Source organism: Mytilus californianus, unplaced genomic scaffold (genome assembly GCF_021869535.1).
Source record: "Mytilus californianus isolate M0D057914Y unplaced genomic scaffold, xbMytCali1.0.p SCAF_13, whole genome shotgun sequence".
Classification (NCBI taxonomy): domain Eukaryota; kingdom Metazoa; phylum Mollusca; class Bivalvia; order Mytilida; family Mytilidae; genus Mytilus; species Mytilus californianus.
The window spans coordinates 18,424,464-18,441,008 of NW_026262615.1; the positions used below are offsets into that span (position 1 = coordinate 18,424,464).

The 16,545-nt window shown below is 32.0% G+C and overlaps 1 protein-coding gene across 17 annotated transcripts in view; it reads left to right on the plus strand.

The window, feature by feature from the left end:
* The window catches only part of LOC127723307 (doublecortin domain-containing protein 2-like), a 130,239-nt gene extending 115,827 nt beyond the window's left edge, over nucleotides 1-14,412 (plus strand). For 11 of the 17 annotated variants that reach the window (XM_052229862.1, XM_052229860.1, XM_052229866.1 and 8 more), the window contains one exon: nucleotides 11,680-14,412. In XM_052229862.1, coding sequence (XP_052085822.1) covers nucleotides 11,680-11,691 — 12 coding nt within the window. In that variant the 3' untranslated portion in view covers nucleotides 11,692-14,412. Of the gene's footprint in view, nucleotides 1-3,709; nucleotides 3,755-8,030; nucleotides 8,050-10,794 lie in introns of all 17 variants that reach the window. The other 6 variants (XM_052229865.1, XM_052229876.1, XM_052229877.1 and 3 more) reach the window with 3 other exon arrangements.
* The last annotated feature ends 2,133 nt before the right edge of the window (nucleotides 14,413-16,545 follow it).

The window sequence follows — 16,545 nt, forward strand, 5'->3', positions numbered from 1 at the left end:
GTATGATGAGATTTCTCCGGTGAATGATAATACAAATACGCACAGGTATGAAGAACCTTCTCCTATGAACAATAATGTAAATATGCACAGGTACGAAGAACCATCACCATTTACTCAAGATGACAAAGTTATAAATGATGGAGCAAGTCAGAATAGAAGATATGAGGAGCCGTCTCCAATTCTGGAAAATAACCAAGTTCCTGTCTCTGAAATTGGAAGTTCTGGTAAATTTGACGTTCACACTTCAGAAGACTATGAGAATCCTAATGATATTATCACACACCGTAGCAGATTTGAAGATCCATCTCCAAGCGACACTGTAAATCCAGACATCGAGTTCCCCACCAGCCCGAGGGACACACTTCATGACCTGCCAAGTGTAGATAAATTCCGAAATCCATCAAGAATCACGCACAATTCTAATGAAAGTGAATTATCAATAGAAACATTTTCTCGTAAACTAGTCAATGAAATTCAGTCTAGTGCTTTACTAAAAGACGAGGCTGTGCTCATTTTACAAGCAGCATTCAAAGGATTCATCTTACGTAACATGTCACACTCTCGTCGTCTCAAAAAACTTTCGAAAATGGATACAGGTGACAAAACTATTTTTGATGAAACTGCTCTACCCTTTTTACAAGCTGGTTTTAAGGGATACCTCACCCAGAATCGAAATGTACAAAGCCCTCCGGAAATGTAAAATTTTGTTTCACTCTAAAAAGTATTTATGGGGGAAAGATTAAACATTTCTTTCTTTTCAAAAAATCATTCCATGGAAACTATCCAGAACCCTTAAATCAAAGTAAAAATTTGTCTTTGAGTTAGAACTCAACCCATTGCTTTTGATATTGTACAGTTTAGAAGCGTAACCATTGGCGTGTTTAGTAGCTAAATGTCCTGCTGGCACATTCATAAGATCTTGTATATATCCAGTTCTTCTCTCATTACATATAATATTGGCATTAAATTGTCATATTGCGTTTGCCTATTTATAATAATCATTTATATCTTGTGGCTGTTGGATTCTTTGAATGCATTCTATACATATCATAATCTGCATCTTTGTTATTATGAAATGAAAGTCTTGCTTACTCTATATATTTTTCACTAGTGGTGGTTGGAACATTTCATTATTGGAAATAATGGAAAGGTTTTGTGCATGGTGGTTTCACTTCAACTTCTGATATGAACAAGCAATTTAAGTCAATTAATTGAAAATTAGTTTTCGATTAAATCAAAATAATTTTGGGGAAAAAAAAACAGTTGTAATTTATTTTCAGTTGAATAAAATAAAACAAATTAAAAAAATTTGAAGATTTCTGTTATATCTTTTTTCCGTTATTGGTCCAGTCAAATATTGATTGAGTTGATATATGCAGCTTGTATTACCTAAACAAATATGAAATTTACTTAGTTTGGGAATAAATTTATCACTCTATTTTGGTTTATTATTTAAACATGAAATGAGTTAAAATTATTAGAAATATTTATTTTTGATAAGACATTAATATTGTGTCAGATCTTGAGAGTAATGAAATAGATATTCCATTGCAGTTGAGGTACAAGGATAATCCAAATACATCTAAACCCCTTATTTGTCTCAATGAAATATCTGTAATTCTTTCATGTAGTCATTTCGACCAAAAATTCCATTTTCAAACAACAGTATTGGTATATACTTCAATAGTCATCTTTAGAAAGTCAGTTTGTGGAGTGCAGAAGAAAATGTCCAATTACCGGGTACGAAGTTTGTTTTTCTTGACAAATCAAAGTTGGTAGCAAAGGGAAGTAATTCACAATTTAAAATTGAATTGTGTATTAGAGAACTTATCACAGAGGAACTTTAAAAAGACAAAACAAATTAGGTCCAATTAATATTTTAATTTATCTGAACATTAATTAAACTTAAATTTCATTTAATTTGTGTCTCCACAGAGTAAATAATAATTTTCTAAAAAGTAACTCCTGTACTCTTGTAAGCACAACTAAAGTTAGTTTGAATTATTTCATTCAGCCATTATCGATATGCTTTTTTCATTGAAAATTTTTTTTTTTGTAAAAAGTACAAGATAGTGACACAGAAGAAATAAATATCTAAAATGAAAAAGTTAAATCTTTAAAGCTTGTTCATAGACTAACACTGTAATGGGTATTGGACTTTATGAAGAGGAAGTTCGTTGTATCTCAGGGTTTCCAGCAAGATCACGCTATCACTGCTAATATTGCTAATCATTTTAGACACATGTTGTACATATTTCTGTTCAGAAGTGAAAACTGGTTCAATGATTTTATTATGTCATTTAAATGCATCATTCCTTAACATTTTCTTCTTTTAGAAAGATGGAGAAATATAAAACTTTGAACATATTTAATGTTTTGTTTAGAATTTGCAAAGGAAAAAAAAACATTAAAAGTAAAAAAAAACTTTTGAATACAAAAAATGATAAACTTTTCTTAGCCTTGGCAAACAAAAGAAAGTAAGAAATTTTACTTGTAAGGGGAGATAAGTCAGCATTATATTTACCTAATGACTTTTTTTTTAAGAAAACAGTTGTTGACAAACGGTTTCTAACCAAAGCTATTTCTTTAAGAAAAAATTGTATAGGTGTAGTAATCTCGTAGTTTTACACTTCAACTTTTCATGACAAATTACTACTTTTTATCACGTTCCATAATCCATTTTAATGTAAATATACCATTACATTTTTCAAGGTCATACAAAAATTTTTATGTAAAGTATAATTGAACCAGTTTCACAATACAATTCTGTGGCACACTAATTATTTATTACCAATTTACCTCACAATATTCACAATGTATGTTTGCTATATTAAAAAACATAGATGTGTTTTAATCATACCCAAGAATATCAATTTTGTAATATCTTGAAATATTGTTTATATATATGTGCCATAGGAACATGAATGTGTATATTATTTGTGTATATTAGTTAGACGAACTTGTTCATTTTATTGCGTTGCAAAATGGCCGCATTCAGTGGTTGAGATTCATGACTTTGTCATTGTATATGTTTTATCTTTCTGGCACTATAAAACTTGAGATATATGCAAAGAAATTCTAAATGAGATGTATGACTTTGTCATTGATTGTACTTATTAGATCTTTTTGGCACTATAAAACTTGAGATATATGAACAGAAATTTTAAATTCTTGAGTCTCCACCACTGAACCACTGCGGCAGCATAGAATCATAGCATGTACCTCATGCCTTTATAGGAGAACATCCTTTACCTTATACAATGTAAATAGAATCATTGCATGGATTGTGCCATAGTTTTGAATTGCATGTATTTAGCTTTAAAGATTTTTGAATTGTACATTGGAGCAAAAACGTTTACAAAAGCTTGCAGAAATGATTGCCATTATCACAACAATGACTAAATGTACTATCTTTTAGGCCAACATAAGGGTCTGGGTAAAACTTTTATTTAAAGTTATCAAAGAATTGTTTAAAACATTTGAACAACACTTTAAAGGCTATCGGGCAATGATTTTTTTTCTTTTTAGTAGGACCCCCCGTCGGAGCAAAAAGTTCTAGTACATGTAGTAACATGTCTCTGCTTATCCTTAAGATTACCTCATTGTGATAGACTGCAGTCACCTTTGAGATAATGGCAGTATTTATATTAATATATATATAAAATTATACTGGAAAATGGTTATAATTCATTTTTATTATGCTTTTTAGTCATCAGTGATAGCAAACGGAAAACCTAACGGGGTTGCTCATATAGTAAGTAAAAGAGCATGTCAATAACACACGTCTATGTAAACGTGTACACTCTATGTTAGCATCTAAATATACAGATTTTTTATGTTGTGTCAAAGTTAGACATAGGCTCTCAGATGCATCAATTCTGAATACTGATAGTAATAAGAACATATTTGGCCAGGTTAAATGATGAAGATTATTGATAACCACTGATGGTTCTTTTTTCTCCAATTTTAGAAATGATTTGGTCTTCAATTGGGGTCAAAAAGTCATCATCCTTAATATTTGAAATCTACTAAAATGCATGAACTTATTGTTTTCAGAATTGATGAATACAAAGTAGCCTGCAGTTATATACCATTCAGTATTTAGATGTATAATCACCAAACAATTGTCATACAGTATTGATTCACAAAAATTCAGCTCAATGTAAATATTTTAATTTTCCAATCGAATTTATTAAGTCTCCCAAACGAAGTTTGGGAAGACTTATTGTTTTTGCTCAGTTCTTATTATTATTATTATTCTTCTTCCTCTTCCTCTTCCGCCACTTTTAAATTTGAACTTGTCCGCACCCGTTCTCCAAAACCGCTTGTCAGATTAACTTAGGGTTTCACAATATGCTAGACTAACATGTCTAGTGGTGCAATCAGGGTTTTGTTTGTGCATTGGGGTTTTTAAAGGGGTACTTTGAGGGGCAAAAAGAAAGGAGGGTTTTACTATAGAACCCTATGGGATTTTATTTTTTTAAATTTTCAAATGATTATAAATTGAAAACCGTTTGTGATAGACACAATCTTTTTAATTGAAAATGTTCTAAATGATAAAGCACATTAAATGAAATACGGGGTTAGTCCCCAGGGGTCACCCCCACCCCCTGCCATTTAAGAAAGTTCTAATATCTTTTAAATGGTTGAGATCCCCACCCCTAAACCATATATATTCTGGTTTGTCATGATAAAGCACATCAAATGAAATACAGGGTTAGTCCCCAGGGGTCACCCCCACCCCCTGCCATTTGAGAAAGTTCTAATATCTTGTAAGTGGTCAAGATCGCTACCCCTAAACCATATATATTCTGGTTTGTCATGCGAAGATGGTTTTAATGATATAGAGGGCTAGTCCCCAGGGGTCACCCCCATCCCCTGCTATTTAAGAAAGTTCTAATATCTTGTAAGTGGTCAAGATCCCCACCCCTAAACCATATATATTCTGGTTTGTCATACCAAGATGGTTTGAATGATATACAGGGTTAGTCCCCAGGGGTCATCCCGACCCCCTGCCATTTGAGAAAGTTCTAATATCTTGTAAATGGTCGAGATCCCCACCCCTAAACCATATATATTCTGGTTTATCATACTAAGATGGTTTGAATGATATACAGGGTTAGTCCCCAGGGGTCATCCCGACCCCCTGCCATTTGAGAAAGTTCTAATATCTTGTAAATGGTCCAGATCCCCACCCCTAAACCATATATATTCTGGTTTGTCATGATAAAGCACATCAAATGAAATACAGGGTTAGTCCCCAGGGGTCACCCCCACCCCCTGCCATTTGAGAAAGTTCTAATATCTTGTAAGTGGTCAAGATCCCCACCCCTAAACCATATATATTCTGGTTTGTCATGCTATGATGGTTTGAATGATATACAGGGTTAGTCCCCAGGGGTCATCCTGACCCCCTGCTATTTGAGAAAGTTCTAATATCTTGTAAATGGTCGAGATCCCCACCCCTAAACCATATATATTCTGGTTTGTCATGCTTAGATGGTTTGAATGATATACAGGGTTAGTCCCCAGGGGTCATCCCGACCCCCTGCCATTTGAGAAAGTTCTAATATCTTGTAAATGGTCCAGATCCCCACCCCTAAACCATATATATTCTGGTTTGTCATGATAAAGCACATCAAATGAAATACAGGGTTAGTCCCCAGGGGTCACCCCCACCCCCTGCCATTTAAGGAAAGTTCTAATATCTTGTAAGTGGTCAAGATCCCCACCCCTTAACCATATATATTCTGGTTTGTCATGCTATGATGGTTTGAATGATATACAAGGTTAGTCCCCAGGGGTCATCCCGACCCCCTGCCATTTGAGAAAGTTCTAATATCTTGTAAATGGTCCAGATCCCCACCCCTAAACCATATATATTCTGGTTTGTCATGATAAAGCACATCAAATGAAATACAGGGTTAGTCCCCAGGGGTCATCCCCACCCCCTGCCATTTAAGAAAGTTCTAATATCTTGTAAGTGGTCAAGATCCCCACCCCTAAACCATATATATTCTGGTTTGTCATGCGAAGATGGTTTTAATGATATAGAGGGCTAGTCCCCAGGGGTCACCCCCATCCCCTGCTATTTAAGAAAGTTCTAATATCTTGTAAGTGGTCAAGATCCCCACCCCTAAACCATATATATTCTGGTTTGTCATACCAAGATGGTTTGAATGATATACAGGGTTAGTCCCCAGGGGTCATCCCGACCCCCTGCCATTTGAGAAAGTTCATATATCTTGTAAATGGTCGAGATCCCAACCCCTAAACCATATATATTCCTGTTCATCATGTCTGGAACATTTGAATGACGTATACGGTCAGTCCCCAGGGGTTCCCCCCACCCCCAATGTTCTAATATCTTGTAAATGGTCAGGATCCCCACCCCTTAACCATATATATTCCTGTTCGTCGTGTCTCGAACATTTGAATGATGTATAGGGTCAGTCCCCAGGGGTTCCCCCCACCCCCAATGTTCTAGTATCTTGTAAATGATCGAGATCCCCACCCCTAAACCATATATATTCTGGTTTGTCATGTCAAGATGATTTGAATGATATACAGGGTTAGTCCCCAGGCATCACTAATGCATATACTTTACTGGACCAAACCAATTTTCACTGGATTTTGTCCAATGTCAGGCGACACTGGGAATTTCGAATTATGGGAGCTTCGTTTGGGAGACTTCGTAACAGCATCCTGTTACAATCATTTCTTGTTGTTCATACATTTATGCATTTTCATTTTATGTTTCATTATTCCCTTACTACTATTACACTGCATCAAAATAAACCATTAAAACCTCATCTGATCTAAGTTCATCTGGACTAGGTTGTACCTTTGAGCAGATGATCTCAGCATCAGGCTTAAATATTCTATTGTTCCTTTTTAATTGACAAACTACATGTATGAGAAATCAACTTGAAAAAACTTGTCAAATAATTATGAACAATAGATACTTTTTCAAACCCCCAAAAGGGAACATGTGTCTCAAAACACAACTGTAAGTAGATGATGCAATTCCAATGGTATATTAAAATGTAATGTAAGTACAATTTCCTGGAAGAAACATTTTATGTGCATTAAATGATGTATTTCAGTCCTCACTGCTACAAAAAAAAATATATCGTTGAGTCAAGAAATTTATTACTTTTTGTATTTTTTTGTTCAAGAGATTGCTAAAAGCTTACAGATCTTTTTTGATGTCCGTTTATACATATTAAAACTTCATCATGATTGTTTTTCTTATGTATGCATGTAAATATATGTATATTTATTGTGATTTTTTATATTATTATTGAATTAATAGGAAAATAGCATGGTTATATCATTGTAAACTGTACTATTTAGTGAGAATTTGTTATTATAATGTAGTTGAGAATTACTAAAGGGATACTTATATATGATTTAAAAGTATCCTTATTCGTTATGTAAATTAGCCATTTTGTACAATATTATGGCCAATAGATATAAATATGTGTGTTTCCTGTTGCAGGAGAATAAAAAGTTGGGTCAAATTTTTCAATGATTATTTTTATAAAGTCATATGTAGGAAATGATGTTCACAAAAATTAATACATGTCTGACATTTGCTAAAAGTGTTTTAGGTTGCCATAAAAAAAAGGGGGGAGGAGGGGGTAGAATTAAGGCAACAGGAAATACATATTTTGTTTTCTTTGGCCTATTTATTTATTTTTATTTATTATTAGGGTAAGTACATGCTTCGTTGATCTCATTTTGATTATTTACCCTTACTTGAAAATGAACGGAAATTATAGAAATATTTATCTATTGATATTTGTTGAATTTTATCAGATCTATAAATAATTTGCATCGTAGTTTTATTTATGAAAATTTGAATTGCTCTCAAGTTGCAAAGTTGTCTACAAATTTTATTAAGTTGAAATTAAAAATGAAATATCTTTCTTTTCTGGCACTCGTGTAAAGTTAAAAGTTTAAAATGTTAATTTTATCATATTCTATTGTTCCATATTAAAAAATGCGGTTTTAATTCAATTTTACAGAATTCGTGATCTGTATAAGGTAATATTTGTATATATATTTATACAGATGGTAGTTTTTGCACAAGGCCAGGCTTTTTCTAGACGTGAAAGGGATCACTTAGAGTGCCATTTTCTTATGTATCACTCTTAACATTTCAATAGCTAATAGTTGAACAAAGAGAATTATTTAGAATGGCTACATTAGAGATTAGTTTAAAATTAGAGGGAGATAACTCTAATTTGCTCGATGCATAGAAGGCTTGTTTTACACTGGGGTGAAATTCACTGTGGAAAACCAATCAATATTGCTTGCAAATCCGTTACTTGTATAGTGAACTATGATATTTTGTTTGGTAATATTGGTAGATTTTCTTGTATAAATATATGGTGAATTTTAAACTCAGTGTATTGCCGATATTATAGGCAGAGAAATTTATTTTTGCTTGGCGTATTTTTAATCAAATATTTTATATATTGTTGGATTTGTTAGAATTATTATGCATATTATAGAAAAAAATAGTAATATTTGTTATATATTGTGCCAAATTATATATATATGTTTATATGTATATATTATGTATTATATATTTGCCTTTATTTGATCATACTGTTTAATATTATGAAGAAATCTTTCTCTCTTTGCATATAATGTTCTGTAAAAATTGTTGTTGAAAGAAATTGAAGTTTTATTGAAAGAAATTAAAGTTTTATATTTATTTCATTAATAAAAATCTAGATAGGTAAAATACTTTAAAAACACATAATCTGTTTCATTATATATTTTCATTTCAGCTAATATGTCTAAAATTTTATTTTTTTATATATATGCAATTTTTTTTGTCATGATATTTAATAAGTTTGAAATATTTTTAGAAATATATAATTTTCCTGACTTAAAATTCAAATTGATGACAGAGTTATTTCCCTTCCCCAGAAACCAAAATAAAATGATTTGATAGAAAATATTGGTAGGATGTGGTTTTTATACTAACAATGTGCACAAATGGGAAACAGGTTATACCAGGCTGTGTAGAGGTTTTGGACATTTGCATTTACAATAAGTCACACTTTGGTTCCCATATTGACCATAGCATTTTATAAATTATTTATAGGGAATGCACCTTAAAAAACATAGCCCCCCTTATGGAGCTACATTTATGGTTATAGCAGACTTTTTCCATGTTCCACTCCAAACATTGCTTAGTTTGGGGCCCCCCAAACCCCCCTTTTTCAAAATCCTGGATCTGCATCTGATTAAGGATATTTTTAGATGGGATTTTTTGTTAACATTGCCAAAAATTTGTCACACAAGTGACAAAACAAATATGTTTGCATGTATATACTGGCATTCTTGTTTGACACATAGAAACTAAGTATCAACAATTTAAGAATAAGAAATAAGAGCAGTTTCATTGAAAAAAATATTTCCTCTTTCTGTATGGTGCATTTTAATCATCAGCTCCATAATCATTGCGCTGGTTCTGTAATGATTTATCAGATTCATTTCTTAAATTCCCCACGAAAAAATTATTACGGAACTTAAGGTTCCAAATCCTTAGGCAAAATTGACTGTAGATGAATATGGTCATTCTTTTAAGATCCCTGTCAGCCATATACTCCTAATGTTTCTACATATTTTTACATCCCTCGCTTTCAAATGTTTAAGTTTAAGCCAGTCTCTGAAGGGAAGGGACATCCAGGAAAGTGCTTCCAATTCAAAAAATTAATAATGTGTTATTTTCATTTACCGTAGATATAAATACTACTGTAGCCTAGAACATAAAAAAGAAAGGGTAATATCATTTTTAAGAAAATTTGGATAAGTATGTCTTAATGTCCATCTATTAGAATGGGAATTGTATACCTGTTTCCCTTTCAAAAGGTGTTTGTTAGTCAACAATAACTGTTACTGGTCACACATTGGAATGATTGTTGTATTCATGTTTTTGTTTACTTGTTTACATTGCATGTTGCACATTTATCTGCATTTTGATTATTAAATATATGTGAACTAGCTAGAATGCATTCTGTGCTGAATTAAAATAAAACAAGAGTCAAGAATGGCAGTTTTTAATGGAAGTTTTTATGTTCACATGTGTTTAGTCAAAATGTGGATGTTGTCTTGTTTCTCATGCATTTTTTCTATTTCAGAAATTCGGTTTTCAGTATTTGATGAAGTAATAAAATCTCAATCAGATTATCAGAGAGATAAAAAAAATAATTAAAAGGTTTAAAATGATAAAATGTGATATATGGAGGAAAATACTAAGGTTTTAAGTTTCTATAGATACAATGTATATCAGTATTAGAAATTCTGGAGAAAAAAATATTTAATTCAAATAATTTTAAAAGTTTAATGAAAAGCAATTTTCTTTTCCGTACACAGCAGAATAATTCCATCAGCAGTCATTTGTTTAGATGTATTCACACATTCAAAAAAGACATTCATTTATAACCAAGTAACATAGGGGAGATAATCCATAAATCAACTCCCCTTGGTTCTTTATCATTAGTTTTCTCTTGAAATTTCAAAAAACTAATTTATCCAATTATCAGCCCATTCAAACACATGAACATTTACATTTACTCTGGATAACATTGTGTTTGTATCAGCTGATAGTTGGGAAATTCTGTTTTTTTTTTTAAATTTTAGAGAATAAATATCTAAGAACCAAAGGTAGATAATTTATAAGTTATCTTCCCTATATTACTTAGTTCAGTGAAGTGCTATTCTTTCATTATATTTATTTAAATACAGTAATTTTACACCTTTTTATAATCACAGGAATCAGACGCCAGTGGACAGAACAATTCTGGAACTGTTCCCCCACCTATGCACAATGCACGTCCTGCACCTAATGGAGCAAAGCCAGGGTCAACAGATTCTAAACCTGACACCAAACCCACCCCAGGCACTGATGCCAAAAATACACCAAATGTAAAAGACACTAAAGGATCTGATCCAAATAAAAAGACTGATGTTAATACAGGGGACGATGTGAAAACTTCTGGACCAGACACCAAACCAGCAGACCCTAATGCTAAACCATTAGCGGGTCCAGATGCCAAGCCTTCTGGTCCAGACAGTAAACCTCCTGCTGGGGATAGTAAAAAGCCTCCTGTTGGTGACAGTAATCCAGCGACAGGGGATAATAAACCCCCAGCTGGAGATAAAAAGCCACCTCCTGGGGATAGCAAGCCCCCTGCTGGTGATAACAAGCCCCCTGCTGGTGATAACAAACCCTCTGCTGGTGACAACAAACCCCCTGCTGGAGATAACAAACCCCCTGCTGGGGATAACAAACCCCCTGCTGGGGATAACAAGCCCTCTGCTGACCCTAACCAACAGCCAACTGATAATAAGCCCACAGCTGGCCCAGATTCTGGACCTGATAATAACGCTAACACTTAACACAACTTATAAAAAAATGTTTTGAAATTAACCATAATGTGTATGCAAAGAATACATGGCTGCTAATGTTAAATTATATGCTGCTGTACAAATGTCTAACTTATTTATAAATAGCTATCGCCATGGTAACAGTTGATATGTTAACAGTCAGGGTAAAGGGTATGTTTGAAGTGAAGCACTGACCTGTTACTATGGCTACTGCTTGTGTTTGCTGTGTTGGTGTGTGTTGACGCATTTTTATTTTCTGTTTTTCTCTAGGAAGCGAATTGAGAAGGACAGCGCAATTGGGCTTTGGAACAGGACTCCACATTTCACTCATCACTGTGTGTTGAAGAAGGAGGTACTAATCCCAGACTATTATTTTGTATATAGCTATCATATCATATAATTTATATGTACATGGACAATAAATTTTGTTACTTTGTCGGAACTCTGTCATGTATGTGCTCAGTTAGATAAAAATAGGCCAGACACACATATCTTTAATTGGAAAAATTTAAACTAAAAAAATTGCAAATTTGAAATAAATTAAAGTTTTGATCCCATTATGAAAAAAAGATTTACATTTAAGTTTTGACTAATTACCAAAAAGGTTGACTTTTTGTCGAATATTTAAAAATTGAAGTAGTCTACTGTGATATCCGTTTTTTTTGGTGAGGAATTTCAAATTGTATGACTATAAAACAGCATTGTGTAAAAAATGCATAAATGTATATAAGCTGCCTTAAAGATTCTGTTTTATTTAAAATCGCCTTAATCATTAGGTATTCCATGGCCATTAGTGTTTTTATTGTAGTTAGGACACAGAGCACTAAACAATCATTGTTATATTTTTCTGTTATTTAATACATTCCCCTTTTTGACTTCTTCACATTAGAGGTAAATTAATCTGGATTGAAATGATCTGAATCAAGTAAACATTCTTGTGGATTTTATTTTGAAATTCATGTTTTTGGAGATACAACATTGGTTGTTTAAAGCCAACATTTTAGAAGTTTAAATTTTAATATATACATGTAACCGCATTGTGGTGTAACCCACACACAGTTGTCATAGAAACAAAATTTCAATGAGATTAATTTCCTTGATGTGAATCGGCCATTGTTTATATATAAATGTTTTCATATTATAAATATTATATTTACATATATATAAAAAATATATTGAATACACATTTCCCCTGTTATCTGTGATATGTATATAGATATATAGTTTTTTTCTGTTTTATTTTTATTTTTCTCATACCCACTTTACCTATAAGAGTATACAGAATGTCCGTCCTGTTTCTTATTAATAAGTACTAGGTATAACCTATAGAAATTAAAAGTAGAAAAAATAATAATGTTAGGGGATAGTATACAAGTGATTTTTATTAAATGTGATATAGAACATATTTAGAAGTAATCCGTCCTTTTTTTTTAGTAATTTTTATTTTGTTTCAAATGACTTAACTTTATTCTGTGCAATTTAAATACGTAAACATATTATTGATGTACAAAACCTTACCTAATATCAATTTATGCTTTAAATGTGATATTTTACCAAATTTTTTTATATACTGAAGATTTTTTTCTGTTTAGGGAGCATGATTATGATAATTAATGCAGTAACCATCGTAACCAGTAAAGAGATATATTTAATCTATTAATAGCTTGCTTTGAAGCATGGAAATTAATTCCTAAGATTAGCTTTTGCTTAGAATGAAGTAACATTGCTTAACATTTTATAGGAAAATCATTTTTGCTCAAATTGAATAAAAAGTGATGCCATGCCCTATGTCTATATCAGGTTATTTTCGAGTGGATTTTTTTATGAAATAGACTAAATGGCGTTACTACTAGATGGTATGATATGATTAATGTTTATGGTATTGTACAAGTTTAATACAAAATGGGGAGTTTTGGATTCGTAAATGTTACAAAATAAAAATATTTATGGTAAAGTGTCAGCGTATGAAGTATTAATTCAGTATTCATTGAATTTGTTCAAACTTTTCAAATAAACAGCCCCTTTCTAAACACAAAGTTTATATCTTTCCATATTTGTGATATTTTTGTACAAATTAAAAAAAAATGATAAAAGGGGGTTGGCGTACATAAAGGTCTCAGAAAGAAGCATATAGGCTTTTATAAATCATCAAAGCCTTAAGAAAACCAGGACAATCTGTGAAAATCTGTGATTAGATTTGTTTGTTTATATTGTTTTATTTCCGTACATTGTTTTTGTTAGAATTAAGGAGGATACATTCCAGAAACCCCAACTTTTTAACAGTGATATTAAATTATGGGAAAAATATATTTTTGAATTCAAATTTTGTAAATGTGTTATATGTATATGAATAAAAGGAGATATAGATGTGGATATTTATATCTAAACAGCTTTTAATGTTGATGTTGCTTAAGGAATTTTAAAGCTTCTAGATTATCACCATCAAGCAGCAGACGACCTTAATCAGGTTATTTGAATTAATTTCCTCCCAACGATTGACCTCATTTTGTCATTGAAAAAAAAAATATTTGAAAAATTTATTCGGAAAACATCTTGATCAGTGATACAGTTTAAACTCTTGCCTTTCGCATTTCTCATTATGATTAGAAGACAAGTTTTAAAATCTCAATCTCAAGTTTAGATTAAATGTAGAAATTATACAATATTTTCTCTAATCCATGTACTGATTAGTACAGCATTATTTTTTTCAGCCAAAAATCTTAATTAACTTCTATACTAGTTGGCCTCAGTATCCAAAATTTTAATATTCACATTTTTTTCCTTGTAGAAAAGGTTTATATCTGCCTTTTATTCTTTGTTGTTTTTTTTATATATCTTTATTTGTAATTTTAAATAAAAATGTATGTTTAGTTACTTTTATCTGCAAAATGTTAATAAACTCTTATCCCAGATATTTTTACAAACATTTCTTTTTGTTCAGTATTCTTTTGTAGTATTGTCTGTTCAGAAATTCTGGAAACGAATAAATTGGTATGCAAGAAATTTTGTGTTTCTTATTCTAGATTTAGTATATTGGATCAAACTCAACAACATTATAGTATTTTCCTCTTTTTGTCTCGCCTGCGATGAAAGTGGCAGTATGGGATACATAGGGATTACTATCAATGGCAGTGTAAACTATTTGTATAAAGGTTTATATTTCAGAAGGAAGAAGACCTGGATGCTTCATACCTTGTATACAGATACCTTATGTTACCAAGTTTCCGTCTGTCATATGTCCATTGTTTTTTACCTCATTTTCATGGTTCAGTGACTGCTTGAAAAAAAATTATAGTTTTTGTCATGCGAATTTCTCACTTATTATGAGTTATAGGATAACTATATTTGGTATATGGGTTCCTTGCAAGGTCTACATGACAGTCAGACAGGGTTCACCTGACGTTCATGGATCAGTGATCAAGGTTAAAGTTACATGATTATGTCCGTTTCTCAGATACTATAAGCAGAGATCAACTATATGTAGTGTATGGAATGATTGTAAGGGGTGCTTGTCAGTCTGGCAGGTTTTGTCTGACCTTGACCTTATTTTCATGGTTCATTGGTCAATGTTATTTTTTGTGTGTTTTGGTCTGTTTTTCAAGTACTATAAGCAATAGGTAAACTATGTTTTGTGTATGGAATAATTGTAAGGGGTAAATTTCTGTCTGGCAGGTATCATCTGACATTGACCTCATTTTCATGGTTCATTGGCCAATGTTAAGTTTTTGTGGTTTGGTCTTTTTTTTAATTACCATAAGCAATAGGTCAACTTTATTTGGTGTATGGAATAATTGTAAGGTGAACATGTCTGTGTGACATTTTTTTTAAGGAAAATTGTTGAATATAAAAATGATGTTGCAAAAATGTTACTTTTATATAGTAAACCCCACTCTACAAAGTAGCAGGGGTATATTTAGTCGAACTGTCTGTCAGTCATTTTCTTTTCTAGATGCTAACTCAAATACCTCACATAAATATTGAAAGAAAAAAACACATTAATTTTGAGTTCATCAGGTAAAAGGTCAAAGGTCAAAGTTACCACATGTATTTATAGACTGAAGCTTGTGCAGAAAATTGGTTTCCAGATGCTATATCATATACTACATATGTGATTGCAACCTTTCTTGGATCACTATGGCTTAGGTCAAGGTTAAAGTTGCAAAAATAGACGAAAAATTGGTTCAGAAAAAGTGTTTCAGGATGCTTATTCAAGTATTCCACATGTCATTGCAACCGCACTTGGATATACAGTAACATTTAATGAAAGGAAAATCCATGTTTAGATTGAAGTCCCTTGGTCTAAAAATACATTTAGGTTAGACAATATTATTATCTTAAATCATAACAGTAAAGAATCATACCTTAGAGTTAACAAACAAAAAACAGCCCTTAGGTTATTATAAGCACTTTTCATGTTTATATTGAAGAAAGGGGGTATGTGAGCTTGCTCACTAATAGTTCTTTCATATTTATTTTCTTCTTGAGGACAACTTACAAACACATACTGCTTCATGTATCATGTACCTCAGGATACATTTTAGCAGGTAGGTATATAGTTTTTAACTGTCTTTCAGACAGTCTGTCAGTCATTTTCGTTTCTGGATGCTTACTCGAATAATTTCTATAGAATTTTTTCAATCTTACTTGGATATATGGTGACATATAATGAGAGGAAGATCCCTTCTGGTTATGAGGTCAAAGGTCAAGTTCATAGTTACTAAGAATAGACTGAAATTTGTGGGAAAAGAGGTTCCCGGATTCTAAATAAAATATGGGATTGCAACTGAATATATAGTAACATATATAATATCTTTCAATTTTAGGTCAATACTTTTAAGGTCTATGTCATAGTTACAAAGTGACCATAATTTGTGCAGAAAAGTGGATTTTCGTATGCTTAAAATCAAATAATACATATGAGATTGCACATTTACTTTGATATACGGTCACATAAATGAGTGGAATATGACTGTTTTGATTTTGAGGCCACCATGTCAAAGGTCAAGGTAAGACCGAAATTTGTGCAAAAAAGTGTTTTCAGGATGCTAAACCAAATACTTTTATTGGGAAATCGATGCAACCTCACCTGGGTATATTGTGAATTATAATGAGTAGAAGATCTCTATTATTTATTTA